A 19,413-nucleotide genomic window follows, 5' to 3' on the forward strand; every position below is an offset into this window, starting at 1 on the left:
CGATGCTGTGATTCCATGCAAGTTTATCGCACTATGGAGCCGAGCCCACCCCACATTTCTGGAAGCGCTCTGTGCAGAGCCCAGGACGGGGCTCCAGCTGCGCCCGCCCCAGCGCCGTGCGGGATTCCCGGCCCCGCCGCTCTCGGGATGAGCGCGGCCGGCCCGGGGGGAAATCCCGCGGCTGCGGCGCCTCTATAAGAGCTGTCCCGGCGGGGACGGACGGCAGCGAGATGGAGCGGGGCGGCAGCGGCGAGAACGGAATGGAGAGAGCCGGGAACGGCACCGGGAACGGCACCGGGAACGGCACCGGGAACGGCACCGGGAATGACCCCGGGAATGGCAGCGGGAGCGGGCGGGCAGCGCCGCCTGGCGGCCGCGGGCGGGCATTGCTGTGCCTGGCGCTGCTGCTGCTGCTGCCCCCGGCCCGGGCCCTGCCCAGCGCGGAGCGGGCACCGACCGACCCTGACCGGGCACTGCCCAGCACGGAGCGGGCACTGACCCACCCGGAGCGCTGCCTCAACCGCTCCCGGCAGCTCCTGGAGGCCGCCAACGCCGCCCCGCAGCGGCTGAAGGTGCGCGGGGAACGGGACGGGATGGGGAGGATGTGGCGGGCTGGGATGGGGTAGGGATGGCACCCAGGAGGGCAGGGATGGGGCAGTGGTGACACCCAGGAGGGCAGGGATGGGGTAGTGGTGGAACCCAGGAGAGTGGGGATGAGGTAGGTGTCGTACCCAGGAAGGTGGAAATGGGGTAGGGGTAGCACCCAGGAGGGTGGGGATGGGTAGGGAGGGCACCAAACCAGGCAGGGATGGAGCAGTGGTGGTACCCAGAGAGGTGGTGAAGGTACCCAAAGGCCAATGAGGAGCCAGTGATGATACCCAGAAGGGTGGGGATGGCACCAAGGCAGGCAGGGATGGGTAACAGCGGTGCCCAGGAGGGCAGGGATGGTCCCCAGGCACCAGCTGGACAACCAGGGGCTGCTTAGAACCCAGGAGGGCAGGGATGGGACAGTGGTGACACCCAGGAGGGCAGGGATGGGGCAGTGGTGACACCCAGGAGGGCAGGGATGGGGCAGTGGTGACACCAAACCTGGAAATGCTGGAGCAGTTTTGGTCCCCATGTCAGCAGAGATGGTCCCAGGAGGGCAGGGATGTCCCCAAGGTATCAGTGATGGTCCCCAGGATGTCAGGGATGGTCCTCAGGACATCAGGGATGGTCCCCAGGACACAGTGGTGGCCCCAGGATGTCAGAGATGGTCCCCAAACCATTTCCTGTATTTCATATTTAACCGCAGTCCCCACCAAGCCTCATTCCTGGGGTTCATCTGAGCACAGATACATGAAATTGTGTCTGTGTATCAAATTGTGTCTGTTTGCAGATAAATGTATAAAAATACAGAAATTGCCTCATGAAGCTGCCAAGGATCCTTTTTAATTCCCTTTTCACCCCAGGAATCCAACACCCTGGGGTTTGAATGCACCCTCGAGGAGGTGGATCTGCACGACATCACTGAGAACCAGACCAACACCCTCAGAGCCTGCACAGCTGCGGATCCAGGGGTAAAACACAGAGAAATTACTGATGACATTTAAATTTCACCTCATGGTTTCATGGAATTATCATCCACACTCCCACTAAATCTTAATTCTTGTTCAACTTGCAGCCTGGAAATTGCCCAGTCCTGGAAAAATCAACTTTTGATGAGGTAAATAGAAATTTCCAAAAAAAAAACTCCTTCTTTTCCTCATTGTATGTTAAAAGGAGCAGCAGATTCCCACATTTCCAGACAATTCCATTTATTTCCTGACAATTCTGTTTGTCTTTCCCAGGGAAAATGCCTGCAGGGCATCTCTGAGGACGTGAGAGCCTACAGGGCCCAGCTGAGGAGCCTCCCTGACCCGCAGCTGCTGGCAGCCCTCGATGGGATGATGGAGGTGAGGATTCCTGCCCCCCACAGACCCCAAAATTCAGCAATCAGGGAAGGAAAACCTCCATTGCTCCTCCAAATATTGGAGTCCAACAGACCTGGGGCACCAAGGTGGATTAAAAGTTGATGAATCCAATTTTAGCCTCAGTCTATTAATGCAATCGTGAAATATTTCAAAATTTAGCCTTATTAATGATCAATTCAATATTTCCAATTTGACCCTCACTCTATTCAGGGTAAAATAAATATTTCAAAATATACCCTATTAATGACAAATTAAATATTTCCATTTTTTCCCTCACTTTATTGATGATAAATTAAATATCCCAAATTTTCCCTCAGTCTAATCACGTTCAGTTAAATATCTCAATTTTTTTCTCTCACTCTATTAATGACAAATTAAATATTCCAAATTCTTCCCTCACTCTATTAAAGATAATTTAAACATCTCAATTTTTTCCTCACTCTATTTATGACAAACTAAATATCCCAAATTTTTCCCTTTTGATAATTTAAACATCCCAAATTTTTCTCTCAGTCTACTTATGACAAATTAAATATCCCAAATTCTTCCCTCACTCTATTCACCATAAATTTAATATCCCAATTTTTCCCTATTAATAATAATTTTAACATCCCAAATTTTTCCCTTTTAATGATAATTTAAACATCCGAAATTTTTCTCTCACTCTATTTACAACAAATCGAATATCCCAAATTTTTCCCTCACTCTATTCACCATAAATTAAATATCCCAAAGTTTTCCCTTTAAATGATAATTTAAACATCCCAAATTTTTCTCTCACTCTACTTATGACAAAATAAACATCCCAAATTTTTCCCTTTTAATGATAATTTAAACATCCCAAATTCTTCCCTCACTTTATTCACGATTAATTAAATATCCCAAATTTTTCCCATTTAATGATAATTTAAACGTCCCAAATTTTTCTCTCAGTCTACTTATGACAAATTAAATATCCGAAATTCTTCCTTCACTCTTACTCACGATAAATTAAATATCCCAAATTTTTCTCTTAGTCTATTTATGAGAAATTAAATATCCCAAATTATTCCCTCACTTTATTCACGATAAATTAAATGTCCCAAATTTTCCCTATTAATGATAAATAAACCATCCTAAATTTTCCCTCACTCTATTTATGACCAATATCCCAAATTTTTCCCTCACTCTATTCACCGTAAATTAAATATCCCAAATTTTTCCAATTTAATGATAATTTAAACGTCCCAAATATTTCCCCTTGGCCCATCCTTACGTCCCACTCTTGCCGCTCATCCCTGAGGGGGTGAAAATCCCGGGAATTTTTGGGTTTTAAGGCGTTTTTCCAACCCCTGCAGGCCCTGGGCAGCAGCACCGGGCAGGTTCTGGAGGCACCATTGGCATCGGGACCATCGGGATTGGGATCATCGGGATCATCGGGATCATCGGGATTGGGATCAATGGGATCATCAGGATCATCGGGATCATGGGGATCAATGGGACCATCAAGACCATCGGGATTGGGATCACTGGGACCATCGGGGCCATCGGGACCATGGGGATCAATGGGATCACTGGGATCACTGGGACCATGGGGATCACTGGGATCGGCGCCGTTCGCGGCGCGGCTGCGGCTCTGCGCGACGCTCCAGGCCCTGCGCATCCGCAGCGTCACCATCTCCAGGGTGCTGAGCTTCCTCAGCTCCCCCTGACCCCGGGGCATCCTGGGGGAACACAAACACACACCCAGCACCCACGGGATTCCCACGGGTTGGGCCTTTTCAAGCTTTGTTAAATTCCCGGGTTTGGGATTTAAGCTACACCTGAGCACCAAAACGTTCCCGACTCTGATTTACCCGTATTTATTCTGCTGAGAGCTGCTCATGATAAATCCTTCTCTTGGGGATCCCTTCCAACTCAGGATATCCTATGCCATGGTTTATTTGGGGTGACATTCCATTCTGCTCCCTGATTTTTATGACAATATTCCTTGATTTGTGATTCCATTCTATTTCATGATTTAGGATGGTATTCCTTCATTTATGATGGTATTCCTTCATTTATGATGATATTCCATTCTATTCCATTTTATGATGACATTCCTTGATTTATTTGAGATCCCATTCTATTTCATTATTTATTTATGGTGATATTCCTTGATTTGAGATTCCACTCTTTTTCATTATTTATTTATGATGATATTCCTGGATTTATTTATGATATTCCATTCTATTCCCTGGTTTATTTATGATGATATTCCTTGATTTATTTATGATGATATTCCTTGATTTATTTGTGATTGTAATCCCTGATTTATTTATGATGACATTCCTTCATTTACGATGATATTCCACTCTATTCCTTAATTTATTTATGATGATATTCCCTGATTTATTTATGATTCTACTCTCTGATTTATTTATGATGATATTCCTGGATTTATTTATGATATTCCATTCTATCCCCTGATTTATTTATGATGATATTTCATTCTATCCCATTATTTATTTATGATATTCTCTATTTATTCTATTTATTGCCTAATAAAATCAAGATTTCCTTCAAAACCAGGGTGATTTTTCTGTTCCTTGGGATCCACCATGAATCCTTTGCAATACTTTGGATATTGCTGCCATGGGAAGGCACCTCCCTGTAATTGGTTTCAAAATCCAAGTTTCCCTCTTGGAAACACCTGGGATGGGGAAGGTGTCCCTGCCCCTGGCAGGGGTTGGAATGGGATGGGAGATTTTGGGATTTCCATCCCCAAAAAACCCCTTGGATGCCCTTGGTGGCACCTCCAGCTTTTCCAGAGGCTGAGGAACAACTTCCATCCTCCTCCTCTTCCCAGGAAATCAACAACTTCCCAACACTTCATCCAACTAAAACAAAAATGAGAATTCAGATGGAAATAATGGAAATCTTTCCTGTTTAATCCTTATTTTTCAAAAGTATGTTTTCCTTTCCCAAACATACACAGAGGAAGATGATCCCAAGTCTCCCACAGCCTTAAAAACAAGACAGTCCTCGATCTGGTCACTCCTCTCTTCTGCAAATTCCATTTTTCCCAATTTTCTTCCTATCCTGCAGCACAGGGATTTCAGCTCCTCACATTTTTAAGAACCTAAATTCTATCCAAGTTCAAATAAATCAAGTAAAAAAAAATTAAAAAGAATTATAAAAAGTTTCTCATACAAAAAAGGAATTACAAAACGTAAAAAACGGTGACAAGCTATACAGAAAAGAGGGGAGAAGAAATTCCACGGGGAAATTCCGAGCTGCCTGGAGTTCACAGTGGTGTTCCCATCTTTGGGAATCTCAGGAAGCAGAACCACAGCTTGACAAGGACTGGATGCACAGGATCTGTACAGTAATTCCACATATACAGTGATTACGCCAAGGAATTTGGTACAAGTTCCGGATTATTCTTCCCTGATCCATGAGAAATCCAACACACCTCACGATTCTGGCAGGTCAGTGGCTTTGGAAGGGGGTGAGAGGTTCCAGGGGAATTCTTCTCCCTGTTTTTCCCTGAAGGAAATAAAAATCTTTTCCAGGTGATGAAAAAGATCAAGTGGCTTCTCCCAGTGTTTGTGTCCTCCTGGAGCGGCTTTGCCCGGGGGGAAGCCCAGAATTCTGGGATCCAGCTCTCCTGAAAGCCTTGGAAGTGGCTCCTGCCCACGCCAAACTCCATTCACGTTTCTCTGGAGGATCCTGCCTGGATTTCCCACCAGGAACATTCCTGAGGATCCCAGGGGAGCAGAATGGTTGGATTGGGAAGCTCCCACCTCCTCCTCCTCCTCCTCTTCCTCCTCCTGCTCCTTCCAGCTGGCTCAGCTCTGAGCCAGGAAACCTGAGGGAAAGGAAAAACACACCTGGATTGTGGGATCTCTGAAAGCTCCTCTCAAATTGGAGTTAAAAATCTTTCATTTAAAAAATAAATGTATAAAAAACTCCCTGCCCTGAGGCAGCACAAGGCTGTGGCACAGAGTCGGAGAGGGAGAGCTCTCCATCTTTTCCAGCCAGGTTCTTTCCAGGGAGATTTAATCATGGAATCAGCAAGTTCTCCATCAGGGAAGATGTTAATTAACCATTAATTAACCATTCCTGAAGTAAAGACCCAAACAGCTCCTCTTAGGACCTCCAGGAAATCCCAAGAACGGCTCTGGACACCCAGGTCATGCTGGGAGTGCTCTCCACACTCGGGGCAAAAATATTCATTTTGTACCCATCCCTGAGGGACAAAAACACCACAAGAAATAAAGTCACTGCTGGGAGTGGAAGGGAGACAATTCTGACCTCCAGAACAAACGGTGCAGTGGTGATTTGGCAAATTCCCTGATGGAATTCCCTGATGGAATTCCCAACGCCAGCTGAGTCAGGATGGGTTCATTCCCTGGGAGCCGATACCTTGCAGTGCCTGCAGGATCTCGTAGGTGGTAAATTCTCTCAGGTAAATTCCCTGATGGAATTCCCAACCCAGCTGAGTCAGGATGGGTTCAGGCTGATACCTTGCAATGCCTGCAGGATCTCGTAGGTTTTTCCCCCAGGTAAATTCCCCCAGGTAAATTCCCTGATGGAATTCCCAACCCCAGCTGGGTCAGGATGGGTTCAGGCTGATACCTCGCAGTGCCTGCAGGATCTCGTAGGTGGCTTTTTCCCCCAGGCTCCTCTGCAGAGCCTCTGCAGTGCCCTGGCCCTGCTCCCTGTCTCTCCACTTCCTCAGCAGCAGCAGCTTCTGCATGGTCACGTCGTCCTCCGAGGCGCGGATGTCGTCGATGTCCTTCATCTCCATCTGCAGGCACTCGATGGCCATCTCCCTCCAGTGCCGGTCCAGCAGCTTGGCAATCACCAGCAGCTGCTTGTCTGTCAAGCTTTTTGCTCCCATTTCATCTGAAAAACATTGGATTTACCCCAGAATCCACCCTCAGCTCCCCTGGCCCAGCCTGAGGCCGTTCCCTCTGCTCCTGTCCCTGTTCCCTGGGAGCAGATCCCAAATCCCCCTGGCTGTCCCCTCCTGTCAGGAGCTGTGCAGAGCCACAGGGCCCCCCTGATCCCCCTTTTCTCCAGGCTGAGCCCCTTCCCAGCTCCCTCAGGATTCTCCAGCCCCTTCCCAGCTCCCTCAGGATTCTCCAGCCCCTTTCCCAGCCCCGTTCCCTGCCCTGGACACGCTCCAGCCCCTCCAGGTCCTTGTGAGGAACCCAAAAGTGCCCCAGGGCTGGGGGAGCCCCAGCACAGGGGACAATCACTGACCCAGGACCTCTTTGGCCACCCCTGGCTCATGTCCAGCCACTGCCACCATCACCCCCAGACACCTTTCCAGCTGCTCTTCCCCAGCCCTGGGCCATCCCACAGGGAACAACCTCTGAAAACCGAGCTCAGCTCCAACCCCAGGACACCAAATCCCAGCCAGGCCCTTTCCCAGCCTTTCCCACCTGCAGTGCTGCCAGTTTTCTGCTTTTTGCTGTGGAGCCCCTCTTCCTCCAGGATGCTGAGGGCTGGCTTCCTCCTCTTCACACCTGGGGAGGGAGCAGAGGGGCTGTCACTGCTGTCCCTGCTGTCCCTGCTGTCCCTGAGCCCAGGGCTCCCACCCTGCAGGGTCATCACTCACTGCCTGTGCTCCTCTTCTGCTCGTTCTTGTTCTGGTCATAGTGGATCCAATCCCCTGGGGAGGGCAGAGCAGCAAATGTCACTGAGCAATTCCCAGGGCTGGGCCCCAGCACCAAGAATTCCCAGGGATGAAGTTGGAACCCACAAAAGGTAAATTCCAACCCCTCAGGCTTGACAGAAGGAGATTTTTCCCCTTTTATTCCACGTGCTGCAGCAGGCCCAAACAGGCAAGAGAGATTGCAAGTTATAATGCAATAATATGCAATTTTTTACTATATTATGCAATCCTATGGATGATTTATGGAATTATATGCAGGAGGGATGGAACTGAATGGTCTTTAAGTTCCTAATGAAACCATTCCATGAGCAGAGGGATGGAGCATCTCTGCTGGCAGAGCTGGGATTGTTGGACAGGAGAAGCTTTGGGGTGACCTTGTTAGTCACATACACATAATCACATAAGGGATTATATGCAGTGCTTTTACTAAGAGCTCTGGGAATCGGGGTGTCACAACCCAAATCTGACTCCGACCATACATCCGAGACAATCACGTTTTTATATTCTATCATTATATACCTTTCATGTTAGTTATTAAACTTACATTGTTCTATTACATACAAAACCTAGCCCCCTTAAATTTCCAATATAGTTTCTCATGATTCTTCTTATGGTTATATAACAATTATATTTAATTACTAAACAATCATCACATATAACAATTATATCATTTGTCATCCTGCTTACGCAGGTGCAGTTGATCTGAGAAAACACAAAGCCCAACATTTTCAGAGTTCTATCTTTAACATTTTCAGGGTTCTACTATCAACGTCACTGGGGATGAGATGGAGGGAGACAATTTCCAAGGGATGGAGGGACAGCACACAGGGAGTGGCTCCCACTGCCAGAGGGCAGGGATGGGTGGGAGATTGGGAATTGGGAATTGTTCCCTGTGAGGGTGGGCAGCCCTGGCACAGCTGTGGCTGCCCCTGCATCCCTGGCAGTGACACTGGGACTGGGAGCACCTGGGACAGTGGAAGTGTCCCTGGGGTGGCACTGGGTGGGCTCTGAGGTTCTCCCAGGTCTGACCATTCCCCATTCCCAAGGACTCACTCTCTCTCAGCCTGGCTTTCCACACAGTCTCATACGAGTCCTGCTCCACCAGGGACAGGGCGAAGTCATCAGGCTTCTCCAAATACACCTCAAAGTAACTCTTCAGCTTCAGCAGTGACCCGTCAACAAACTCAATCTCCTGCACAACAGAAATAGAAAATAAACGTAAATATTTACCTAAAATAAACAAAAGAGAAGGCAACTGGCTGCTGGGAGAGATCTGAACCAAACTCATTTCCCCAGAGTTTTGCTGTTGACTTTAGCATCAGGATTTCATCACAAAATTTTAGGGGTCCATGAGGGAAATGGTTCCTCTTTGTGGCCCATTTCCAGGGAAGCTGCAGTGCAGAAGTGAGGGCTGTGCAAGGGACTCACCTCAGGAGTTATTTCAGCCTCTGGCTCACAGATCAGTCTGTACTTCTTTCCTTCCTGCAGTAATTTTTGGCATACAGGGGGCTTTTCAATTTGAACAAATTTCCTTTTCGAGTGTTTTACAGCCTTTGAGATATCCTAGAATTTAAAAACACCATTTCAAGCTTAATATTTCAATGTTACTCGTTTCAGTAAAGGAATTAATATCTAAAAGCTGTGCTCAGGAGGCTCCTTGGGCTGTTCTCTGGCCCCAGCTTTACAGAACAGCCCTGTAAAGCTGGGGCCAGAGAAGTTTGAAGCAAGCAGGAAGCTTGCTCCACAAACTTCGCAGAAAGCTGTGGAATAACCACAATGCTCAAAAAGCATCACTAAACCCCTGCAGCTGTTCTGCCACAGGGGTGAAATCAGGTAAGAGAGTTTGCAAGCTGAGTAAAAGGAAGGTTTTTGTCCCTGTCCTCACTGTAATAGGGTGAATTAAAGTCCTGCTCCTGCCAGAGCTCCTGAATGATCCCACAAACCCAATTTCCTAATTAATAATGTAACCCACTGCAGGGCAACGCAAATTTTCAAACTGGCAAATTTTCTGAAGCTGGCAAATTTTCTGAAGCTGGAATTTTATCCAGAGTTACTCCCATGGCCTCTCTTTTCTCTGCTCTCAGAGCTCATTTCTGACGTGACCCTTGCCAGCTGGAGAGTTGGTGGCACATGGATGAATCCATTGTCAGCTGCTTTCCCAAATCCCCAAATTTTCACTGGGGAGTCCAGCACTGCCCCGGGCAGCCTGTTCCAATGCTTGCCCCCCCTTTTCCTGAAGGAATTTCCCCTAATATCCAATCCAAACCTCCTCTGGCACAACTTGAGGCTGTTTCCTCTTGTCACCTGGGAGAAGTGACTCGGATAAAGAATGGAAATGGAAAAGCTCAGAGAGAGACAATTTAGAAGGAATGCAGTGACAGAGAAAAGGGGGAACGGCTTCAAATTCAAAGCCTGCAGGTTTAGATGGGATATTGGGATGGAATTGTCCTGGGAGGGTGGGGAGGGGCTGGGATTGAATTAGCAAGGAAGCTGTGGCTACCCCTGGCAGGGCCAGGCTGGACATTGGGGCTGGAGCAGCCTGGGACAGTGGACAGCGTCCCTGCCCATCCAGGGGTGGGATGAGATGGAATTCAAGCTGGAACCAGCACTCCTCACCCACCCACCCGCCCGGCCCGGGGGCAGCTCCCATGGGGGCCGTACCTTGATGAAGGAGTCGTTGTTGGTGGCCAGGTAGACCCAGAAGGACAGCGAGGGGTGCTCGTCGATGGCCTTGTAGAGGATGACGGCCCCGTGGTACTGCAGGGGCTCCTGGCTGTGGATCAGGGGCCCCACGGGGGACAGCGAGCTCACCACCCACTTGACGTGCGACGCCGAGAACTCGGCCGAGGGCTCGATGGCCGCGCCACCGCCCTTGATGTGCAGCACCTTGAATGCCACGCCAGAGCCCTGACCTGTGGGGACAGCTGGGATCAGTGGGGACAGCGTGGGATCAGTGGGGACAGCCCTGGGGTCAGCTGGGGACAGCCCTGGGGTCAGCTGGGGACAGCCTGGGATCAGTGGGGACAGCCAGGATCAGTGGGGACAGCCAGGATCAGCTGGGGACAGTGTGGGATCAGTGGGGACAGCCCTGGGGTCAGTGGGGACAGCCCTGGGGTCAGCTGGGGACAGCCAGGATCAGCTGGGGACAGCCAGGGTCAGCTGGGGACAGATGGGATCAGTGGGGACAGCCCTGGGGTCAGCTGGGGACAGGTGGGATCAGCTGGGGACAGCCAGGGATCAGTGGGGACAGCCAGGATCAGCTGGGGACAGTGTGGGATCAGCTGGGGACAGACTGGGATCAGTGGGGACAGCCAGGATCAGCTGGGGACAGCCTGGGGTCAGCCAGCTGATAACACAATACTAGAATTATTATTCTAATAATTCCTGCCTTCCCCAGCAGCCCCCTGCCCTCCCAGAGCAGCCCCCTGTGGGAATCCATAAAATCAGAGGGGTTTGGGAAAGCTGCAAAAGACCCCAGAGAGAGCAGAACTGTGACTGGAGCTAAGCAGCAGCCATGACGTTGGTCAGCAGAAAAATTAAGTAAAATGTAGAAAAGCAAGGACAAATAGAACAATGGCCTGTGTATTAACACTTGTCTGAATAACTCTCTAAGCTGCAGAAAGTTTATCTAGTGAGATATTAGGAAGGTTAAATCTTAATAATAGAGTTTTGTGCGTTGTGTTTTAAGGCTCACAAGCAGATATTGTATTTGAAATAAGCAAGCATTGTTTAACCAAAGCTACATGTGCTTACAGTGGTTGGATAGAACTACTGTCAATGTGCTTTTGCTTTGGTCAAAAAGCTTATAAAGTAAGTTGTAACATTAAGTTTTTTGGCCTGCTGCCTGGAACGTGAGCTGCTGGCATCTTCCCATTGTCACAGCCCTGGAATGAGACTGATGCTGGAAAATGAAGCAGCTCGAGGTGCTTTCAGCAGCAGCCCCATCTCGTTGCTGTGTGTAAGTAAGCCCCGGGCAGCACCATCCCCTCGGTGCCCGCTCACCGCCGAGGCAGAGGCAGTGCGGGAACTGGATGGAGAGCAGCGCGCCGGGCGCCGAGCAGCGCACGTCGAACAGCGGCCCGCCCACGATCCAGGGCGGCTGCACCAGCCGGGCAAACTTGCTCCAGGACAGCAGGCAGTACGAGATCCTGGCCCTGCCCGTCACCTCGAAGATCAGCCCCGTGCTGCTGCACTGGTAGGAGCCCTCGGCGTCCAGCTGCACCCTGCAGAGACACCGGAGCTCAGCCTGGAGCTGCCCCAGGGCTTCCCTCGCGCCCTGCCCCAGCCCACAGCGAGCTCCAGGCTGCTTTGGGGCTGCCAAAAACGGCTCAGGGCTCACCCAGCCTATGCAAAAGGAGAGTTTTGCATAAAACTTCCTGTGCTGGGAGCTGCTCTCATGCAAAGGGCACAGGCGTCTTTTATGAAAAATCCTTTCCTTAAGATTTTTTCTTCTTGAGAAGCTGAGAGGCCTCAGGAACAAAATGTGAACAATGGTTATCTGCTGCTGTGGAATGCAACAGGTGCATCTGGGATTGGGGCTCATGTGGTTGTTTCTAATTAATGGCCAATCACAGACAGCTGGCTTGGACTCTCTGTCTGAGCCACAAACCTTTGTTATTCATTCTATTCTATTCTATTCTATTCTATTCTATTCTATTCTATTCTATTCTATTCTATTCTATTCTATTCTATTCTATTCCATTCCATTCCATTCCATTCCATTCTATTCTATTCTTCTGAGATGAAACCTTTTCTTCTATTCTTTTAGTATAGTTTTAATGTAATATATATCATAAAATAATAAATCAGCCTTCTGAAACATGGAGTCAGATCCTCATCTCTTCCCTCAGACCCCTGAGAGCACCATCACACACAGTGACGTGTCCAGTGCTCCCTGTGGGTAACACCCACACCCAGCAGACACGTCCTGCAGGGACATCCCACAGGGACACACAGAGGGGGGACAGTGCTGCACCCCAGGAAAACACAGGGCTAAAGGGGAGGGTGAAGAGGGCAAGATGCCTCCTGTGCAGCCAGGCTGAAATAAGCACATGAAAATGGGCCTGTGCTCATTACTGCAGCAGGACGAGGCAGCATCCTGAAAAACCCTCCCAGGAGTTGTCTTGGACCAGGATCTGGAGGCAGCACAGGCTCTAAATTGTGATTTTTAAGGATTTATACCTCCAGTATAGATCCAAATGCATTTGTGCAGCAAATGAACTGTTTGCCCACCCAAAGACTGAAGCACCTTGGTGAGAACAATGTAAACTCAAACCCATTACACTAAAAAAATTCATACATGAATTGTCCTCCAGCAAGTCTCCTGGGGGTCACTTGCTCCTTCTGGTCCTGGAAATAGATAAAAAAGAAAATCTTTAAAAAGGTGAGGAGGGAGCAGAATTACAGTTTGCAAATGATCTCATGCAAAGTAAGTGGGTGTTTCTTTCCCCACAAACCTACATTTTCATTCCTGCAGTGCTCACAGGGTGGCAAGCAGCTCCCTCCTAGTGGGAAAAGAGAAAGATGAGCTCATGAAAAACCAAGTAATTAAACAGCCAGGAATAAAAGAAAAGCCCTCAGGAGATCTGTTCCTACCTGACTCATTGCAGTAAGGTGGGGATTCCTTCTCCTCCTGTTCTTCATCTAGGAAAAAGGAGTTTGGAGTAAATATCTCCATGTCCAGGGGGTTTCTGCTCCCACATTCACCCAGGACTGCCCCACAACTCCATTTGCCTAAATCCACCTTAGGAGAACATTCCCGAGTCCTTGCAGGCTTTGCACAGCCTGGGGGTGAGGCTGAACATCAGGATACAAATTTGCCAAAAGCTCCTAAACTGCCCAAACTCCTGGGACTTTTCACAGGGATTAAGAAAAGATTTACCCTGGGGCGAGCCCTGTGGTGCCAAGGACAAAGCTCAGCCCCCAGCACGGAAACTGGGAACAGCTTTCCCAAAAAAACACCACATTGTCTGCAGGGTGTTTGTGCCCAGAATGATCTGAAAGTGCCTGGATTCTGCTGGCTGGACCCAGCAGGATGGAATTCCAGCAGAGCTGAGACCTCAGGCCAAAGGCTGCGTCCTGAGGGCTGATCTGGGAGCAGGGGAGTTGCAGGATCAGCTGCTTCCCCATCCCAGGCCAAAGGGATGCTGGAGCTGTCCCAGCTACCCTGGAACCCCAATCCCCCCTGGGATAAGGGCTGGGAGAGGCAGGAAGGCAGCAGCCAGCCCTGGCTGTGTGCCCCAGCCCCAGCAGGGCTGGAACAGCCCCAGGAACACTCCCAGCTCTGGGAGCTCCTCATTCCCAGCCCTCATTTCCTAGGGATGCTCTCCAGCAGCTCCTTTTCCCAAAGAGATGGAGCTGCAGGCTGGGCCAGCCTGGAATCCTTCCTGCCTTCCTGCTGCTGGGCAGGGGGAAACAGGCACAACAAACCACCCTGACCCACAGCCCTCCTCCACCCCACCCCTCTGCATCTGCCCAGCAAAACCATTGGGATTGTTAAATTATCAGTGTTACATAAACCCAGCACAACTGCTGGCAGCAGATCCATGGAAGCGCAAACCCACCGACAGCAAACACTTCCTTTCATTCTTTTCCTGTCCATCCTGTTTGTCCAGTTCTGTTGCCAACTTTTGAGGAAATTTATGGCCTCTTGGTGTTTGGAAAACTGCTGTGGTGTAAAAATATCCGTGGGTATTGTGTCTGGGGTGCTGTGTCTGTGTGGTGAAAGCAGCACGAGCTGCTGCCCTTTGCTCAGTGGTAGGAAACCACTGCATCCCAAATAAATTCATGGGAAAGCAATCAGAGCTAACATTCCCTAATAACTGTGAGGTTATACCCAGGAGAAGCAGCTGGTTTACACTGAACATCAGTTGTAAAAAAGGGATTACAGATAAATAAATCACAATGTCCTGCTCACCTGACTCCTCTTCTGAGCTGCTGCTGGAGCTGTCTTCAGAACTGGCTTCTCCTTAAAAACAGGGACAGGTGGAATGTGAGTCCAGGATCCACCCAGAGGTTTGGATCCATCAGGCCAGGCAGCAGGTTAGAGAACGGAACAGAAAAGAAAGAGCTACAGAGGCAGGAAAAACATCAGAGCATCAAATCCCAAATCCCACACCAGGGGAGATGTGGGGTCACCCAGGCCCTTCTGAAGGCTGCTCAGAATATTGAATTCTCCTGTTTTACACAACCTGGGATAATTCTGGAGCTCCACCCATGGCACATCCCAGCTAAATTGTGGTTTCCCAAGGCAGGTGGGAGCAGCCTTGGTGGGAGCTGCGTGTCCCACCAGTTGTGACTCGTGTGGAGGCACCAATTAATTACTCCTACAAACGTCATTTGGGGAGAAACCAGCACTGGGAAGGCAGGGATGTGTTTGGGGATGTGGCTGGGGGGGAAATGTGGGATGCAGGAGTGAGGAAATCCCAAACCCCTGAGCCATGGTGGGCTCACCCTCGGGCTGCTCCTCGGCCGATCCCGATGATCCCGATGATCCCGATGATCCCGATGATCCCTCCATGCCATTGGGAGTCACCTCTGCAAGGGAAAGGCAGGGAGGAAGAGTTGGAGAGGAATTTAACTCTTCTCTTGTCAATTCTGCACTCAGAGAAAGGGAATAAATAACAAAAGAACAGGCATTTTAAAAACCAGCATAAAAACCAAAGGAATCCACAAAGGGCTTACATCAAGGTTTTAAAGCCAGTTAGAGAATTCCCATTCCCAAGGATGGGCATTTCCCAAGATCAGTGTACTTTTCAATTGTTTTTTAAAACCCATTATAGATTTCCCATTCCCATACCAAAGGATGGGCATTTCCCAAAATCCTTGTACATTTTCAACTGGTTTTTAAAGCAAATTTTAGAATCCCATTCCCATTCCAAAAGATGGGCACTTCCCAAGATCCCTGTACCTTTCCAACTGGTTTTTAAAGCCAGTTTCAGAATTCCCATTCTTGAGGATGAGCATTTCCCAGGATTAGTGTACTTTTCAATTGTTTTTTAAAGCCCATTATAGAATTCCCATTCCCATACCAAAGGATAAGCATTTCCCAGAATTAGTGTACCTTTCAACTGGATTTAAAGCCAGCTTCCAAATTCCCATTCCAAAGGATGGGCACTTCCTAAAATCCCTGTACCTTTTGAACTGGTTTTTAAAGGCAGTTTCAGAATTCCCATTCCCAATTTCCCCAAGATGCCTGTACCTTCCCAGCTGGATTTAAAGCCAGTTTCAGAATTCCCATTCCAAAAGATGGGCACTTCCCAAGATCCCTGTACCTTTCCAGCTGGATTTAAAGCCAGTTTCAGAATTCCCATTCCAAAGGATGGGCACTTCCCAAGATCCCTGTACCCTTCCAGCTGGATTTAAAGCCAGTTTCAGAATTCCCATTCCAAAAGATGGGCACTTCCCAAGGTCCCTGTACCTTTCCAGCTGGATTTAAAGCCAGTTTCAGAATTCCCATTCCAAAAGATGGGCACTTCCCAAGGTCCCTGTACCTTTCCAGCTGGATTTAAAGCCAGTTTCAGAATTCCCCCCCCCCCATTCCCAAGGCCCCTGTACCTTTTTCATCGGAGGAGAGGGACTCAGCCCCGCTGGAAGACAAAAGCAGGCACACGTGAGAGCTCTGCCAGCCCTCCCCACGCTGCCACAGGGGCAGCACTGCCAGCTTCCCTCCCCTGGCACCGCTCCCAGCCCCGGGAATGCAGGGGGATAGATTGGGGCTGGGCATTCCCCATTTTCCTCCTGCAGCACCAGCCCTGCCCTGGCTCCCTGCTGGCACCGTGGGCACACCTGGACACAATTCCCACTGGCACCAGCTCCTGCTCCCAGCCCTTTGTGCCAAGCACCAGCAGCCCGTGCCAGTGCCCGTTGGATTTGGGAGCAATCCAAGCAATCCCCAGGCAAGCAGGAGACCCAGACAGATAAACTCTGTTCTGCAGCACAGCCACCTGTGGCAAACCCACACCAGCCTCCATCCACCCTGCAAAGGGGAAACCTGCTGTGTGAATCATCCAGGAATTGAAATCCTGCTGGGAAACCTTTTCCAGGAGCTCCACGACATCTGCCAGGCAGAGCCAGCACGGAAAAGCTGCCCTGAGGAAGGGGATGGCCCTGGGTGCAGCCACCATAAAGCAGCAGGTGACATCCAGCTCACTGCACTGGTGGCACCAGGAAATCTCTCAGAGCCTCCGCCCTGCTCAGGTGGAGAAGCATCCAGCAGGTTTTTTTTTGAGCTGTGAAGGTCACAGTGCAATCCCAGAGATGCTGGGGATGGTGAAGCTGAAATGTGGGAGCTGCTGAGCTCTGGGGGCTGATCTTGGCCACCCTGGGAGCTCCTGGAGTGCACCTGGAACGAGTGGGCATCACCACACTGGGCCACTCGGCCACAGAATTGAAAAAGAAGTAAATAGATGGGAATGGCAGAGCAGGAAAATCAATGAGTGAGGGTTCCTGAGGAGCTCAGCTGGGGCGTCCTGGCAATGCACAGCAAAGGGGCTGCAAAACTTTCTGGGTCAAGGGCAGGAAGAAGTGGGAAAGCTTTTCCCCCACAAGAAATTACACAACAGTTTGCTCTTCCAAACTGTATCTTGGAGGAAAAAAAAAAAAAAAAAGAGTAAATTTATTTATCTGGAGGATTTGGATGCTGCCCAGGGCCGGCAGCCGCGCCAGGCAGTGTTTGTGCAACCCTTCAACCCTTCCACCAAGTGCTGGCTTGCTAAGATCGGCATCGCTTCCCTCCAGCCCCTCCAGCTGCATGCATTTCCCTCCTCCCGCGCTGGCAAACGGCGCAGAACGGGGAGGGGAGGGGAGGAGGGAGAAAACACAGAAACAACAACGCAGCGAGCGGGCCGGCGGGCACGGCGCTAACACATAAATAACTGTAACACGGGCTGGGAACGGGCACGGCGGCTGCCGCCGCGATAAACGCTCGGGCAGATAAACACAAGAGCCGCGCTCGGGGCTGCGGCAGCACCGGGGGGAGCCGGGGAGAGCCCGGGGGGAGCCGGGGCGGAGCGGGAGCCGCGCTTTGTCTGCGGCGGCAGCGGCGGCGGGGGAGCGGCCCCGGCTCGGAGCCAGCCCCGCTGCAGGTGCACGGCCGGGATGGGCACCCGCGCGCACCGGGACGGGCCGGGCACGGCAGGGACCCTCCGGTGCCCCGGGAACGGCGCTCGGGAGGGGATGGAGGATGCGGGGATGCAGGTGGGTGGGGGATGGGAGGATGCGGGGGCGGGGCTGGGGGACATCGGGACGGACAGGGGGACATGGGGAGGGTATAGAGGGTGCAGGGGGGCATTGGGGGGGTGCAGGGGGACAGCGGGAGGGTGCAGGGGGCAGCGGGAGGGTGCAGGGGGCAGCTGGAGGCGACAATAGCGGGCAGGGTGGCGGGGAGGGCGCGCAGCCGCGGGGCGGGAGGAGGGTCCGGGGGGCTCTCGGGGGGTTCGGGGGGCGCAGCGAGCCCGGTTCGGTCCGGCCCGGCCCAGCCCCGCTCACCTGTCGGGCTCCGGAGCCGGGCCGGACATCGCAGCGGCGGCACCGAGCGGGAACGGCCGCGTCCTGCCGCGTGGGGGGCGGGGCCAGCGGGACACGCCCCGGACACGCCCCCCCGCGGACACGCCCCCTACGCTTCCCCATCAGCGTCGGCGCTCGGTGTCGGTCGCACCCCCCTCCGTGTAGGTATAGCCGGTGTAATTCATTCATAAATTCATTAATGTAACTCATAAATAAACAGATGAAAATTCATCATGTCAAAAAATTCATAATGTCAAAAAATCAATAATGTCAAAAAATTCATAATTCAAATAAAAATTCATGATGTAATTCATTCATAAACAGATAGTTTTCATGTTCTGGGCGCATTCCGTGTTAATTATTAGGATATTTGTGTTGTTACACGTACTGTAATGGTTTGGGTGGGAAGGGACACCAAAGCTCGTCCCATGTCACCCTCCCTGCCATGGGCAGGGACAATTTCCATGGATCAGGTTGCTCCAAGCCTTGTCCAGCCTGCCCGGGGACACGTCAGGATCTGCCTGCTGCTGGCAGAGCTGTTTAAGGAAAAAAAAAAAAAAAAAAAAAAAAAAAAAAAAAAAAAAAAGTTAAAATAAAAGGAAGGGGGAAAAACCACCCCAAACCTGCAGCGTATTCAGACTTCTTTATTTATCTTAAAAAAAAAAGGGGGGGATAAAAAGGGGAATAAAAAGGGAATAAAAAGGGGAATAAAAAGAGGAATAAAAAGGGAATAAAAACCTCTTAACCAGAAGCGTTTTGAAGGTCCCGGAGCCTCTCAGCAGTGCAATAAACCCCGGAGCCCCCACAGTGTTGGGCACGCACCTGCCCCCATCCCTGCAGTCCCTGGGAGAGGGGAATTCCAGAGCTGCAGACAGGGAAAGCCCCTCACACCCCTCAGACCCCTCACGGCCCTCACAACACCCCTCACATCCCTCACAGCCCTCGCACCCCTCAGACCCCTCACGGCCCTCACAACACCCCTCACATCCCTCACAGCCTTCACGGCCCTCGCACTCCTCTCAACACCCCTTACATCACTCACAGTCCTCACGGCCCTCGCACCCCTCACGGCCCTCACACCCCTCACACCCCTCACAACACCCCTCAGACCCCTCACAGCCCTCACAGCCCTCACGGCCCTCACACCCCTCATGCCCCTCGCACCCCTCACCCAGCCCCGGCTCCTCCCAGGCCGGGAACACCCCCCCCCAAAGTCACCCGTGTTTGTGTCCCTTGGAAAGGGGGGCTCAGATGTGGGGTTTGGGGTATTTCCCTCATTCCAGGAGCTGATCCAGCCCCAATCCATAGCTC

The 19,413-nt window shown here is 50.8% G+C and overlaps 2 protein-coding genes and 1 long non-coding RNA gene across 3 annotated transcripts; 1 reads left to right on the top strand and 2 right to left on the bottom strand.

Annotated features, from left to right (window-relative positions):
- Window positions 1-260: 260 nt before the first annotated feature.
- IL12A (interleukin 12A) lies at window positions 261-3,643 on the top strand. Its single transcript, XM_058031512.1, has 6 exons — window positions 261-572; window positions 1,452-1,559; window positions 1,664-1,705; window positions 1,830-1,934; window positions 3,290-3,323; window positions 3,504-3,643. Exons 1-6 carry the CDS (start codon window positions 261-263, stop codon window positions 3,641-3,643), a joined length of 741 nt encoding a protein of 246 aa, XP_057887495.1.
- A 1,124-nt stretch (window positions 3,644-4,767) lies between these two features.
- On the bottom strand, window positions 4,768-15,086 carry CARD8 (caspase recruitment domain family member 8). The gene is made up of 13 exons (XM_058031191.1): window positions 15,049-15,086; window positions 14,513-14,563; window positions 13,192-13,239; window positions 13,057-13,100; window positions 12,896-12,945; window positions 11,599-11,819; window positions 10,258-10,508; window positions 9,025-9,159; window positions 8,650-8,788; window positions 7,540-7,593; window positions 7,364-7,447; window positions 6,552-6,821; window positions 4,768-5,781 (listed from the first exon to the last, which is right to left on the bottom strand). Coding segments are annotated over exons 5-13 (1,176 nt in total). The 5' UTR covers window positions 12,898-12,945; window positions 13,057-13,100; window positions 13,192-13,239; window positions 14,513-14,563; window positions 15,049-15,086; the 3' UTR covers window positions 4,768-5,761.
- Window positions 15,087-15,092: 6 nt separating this feature from the next.
- LOC131087483 (uncharacterized) lies at window positions 15,093-18,157 on the bottom strand. The gene is made up of 3 exons (XR_009114894.1): window positions 18,085-18,157; window positions 16,153-16,184; window positions 15,093-15,192 (listed from the first exon to the last, which is right to left on the bottom strand). It is a non-coding gene; the product is annotated as an uncharacterized LOC131087483 (long non-coding RNA).
- Between the last annotated feature and the right edge of the window lie 1,256 nt (window positions 18,158-19,413).

Source organism: Melospiza georgiana, chromosome 10 (genome assembly GCF_028018845.1).
Source record: "Melospiza georgiana isolate bMelGeo1 chromosome 10, bMelGeo1.pri, whole genome shotgun sequence".
NCBI classification, from domain to species: Eukaryota; Metazoa; Chordata; class Aves; order Passeriformes; family Passerellidae; genus Melospiza; species Melospiza georgiana.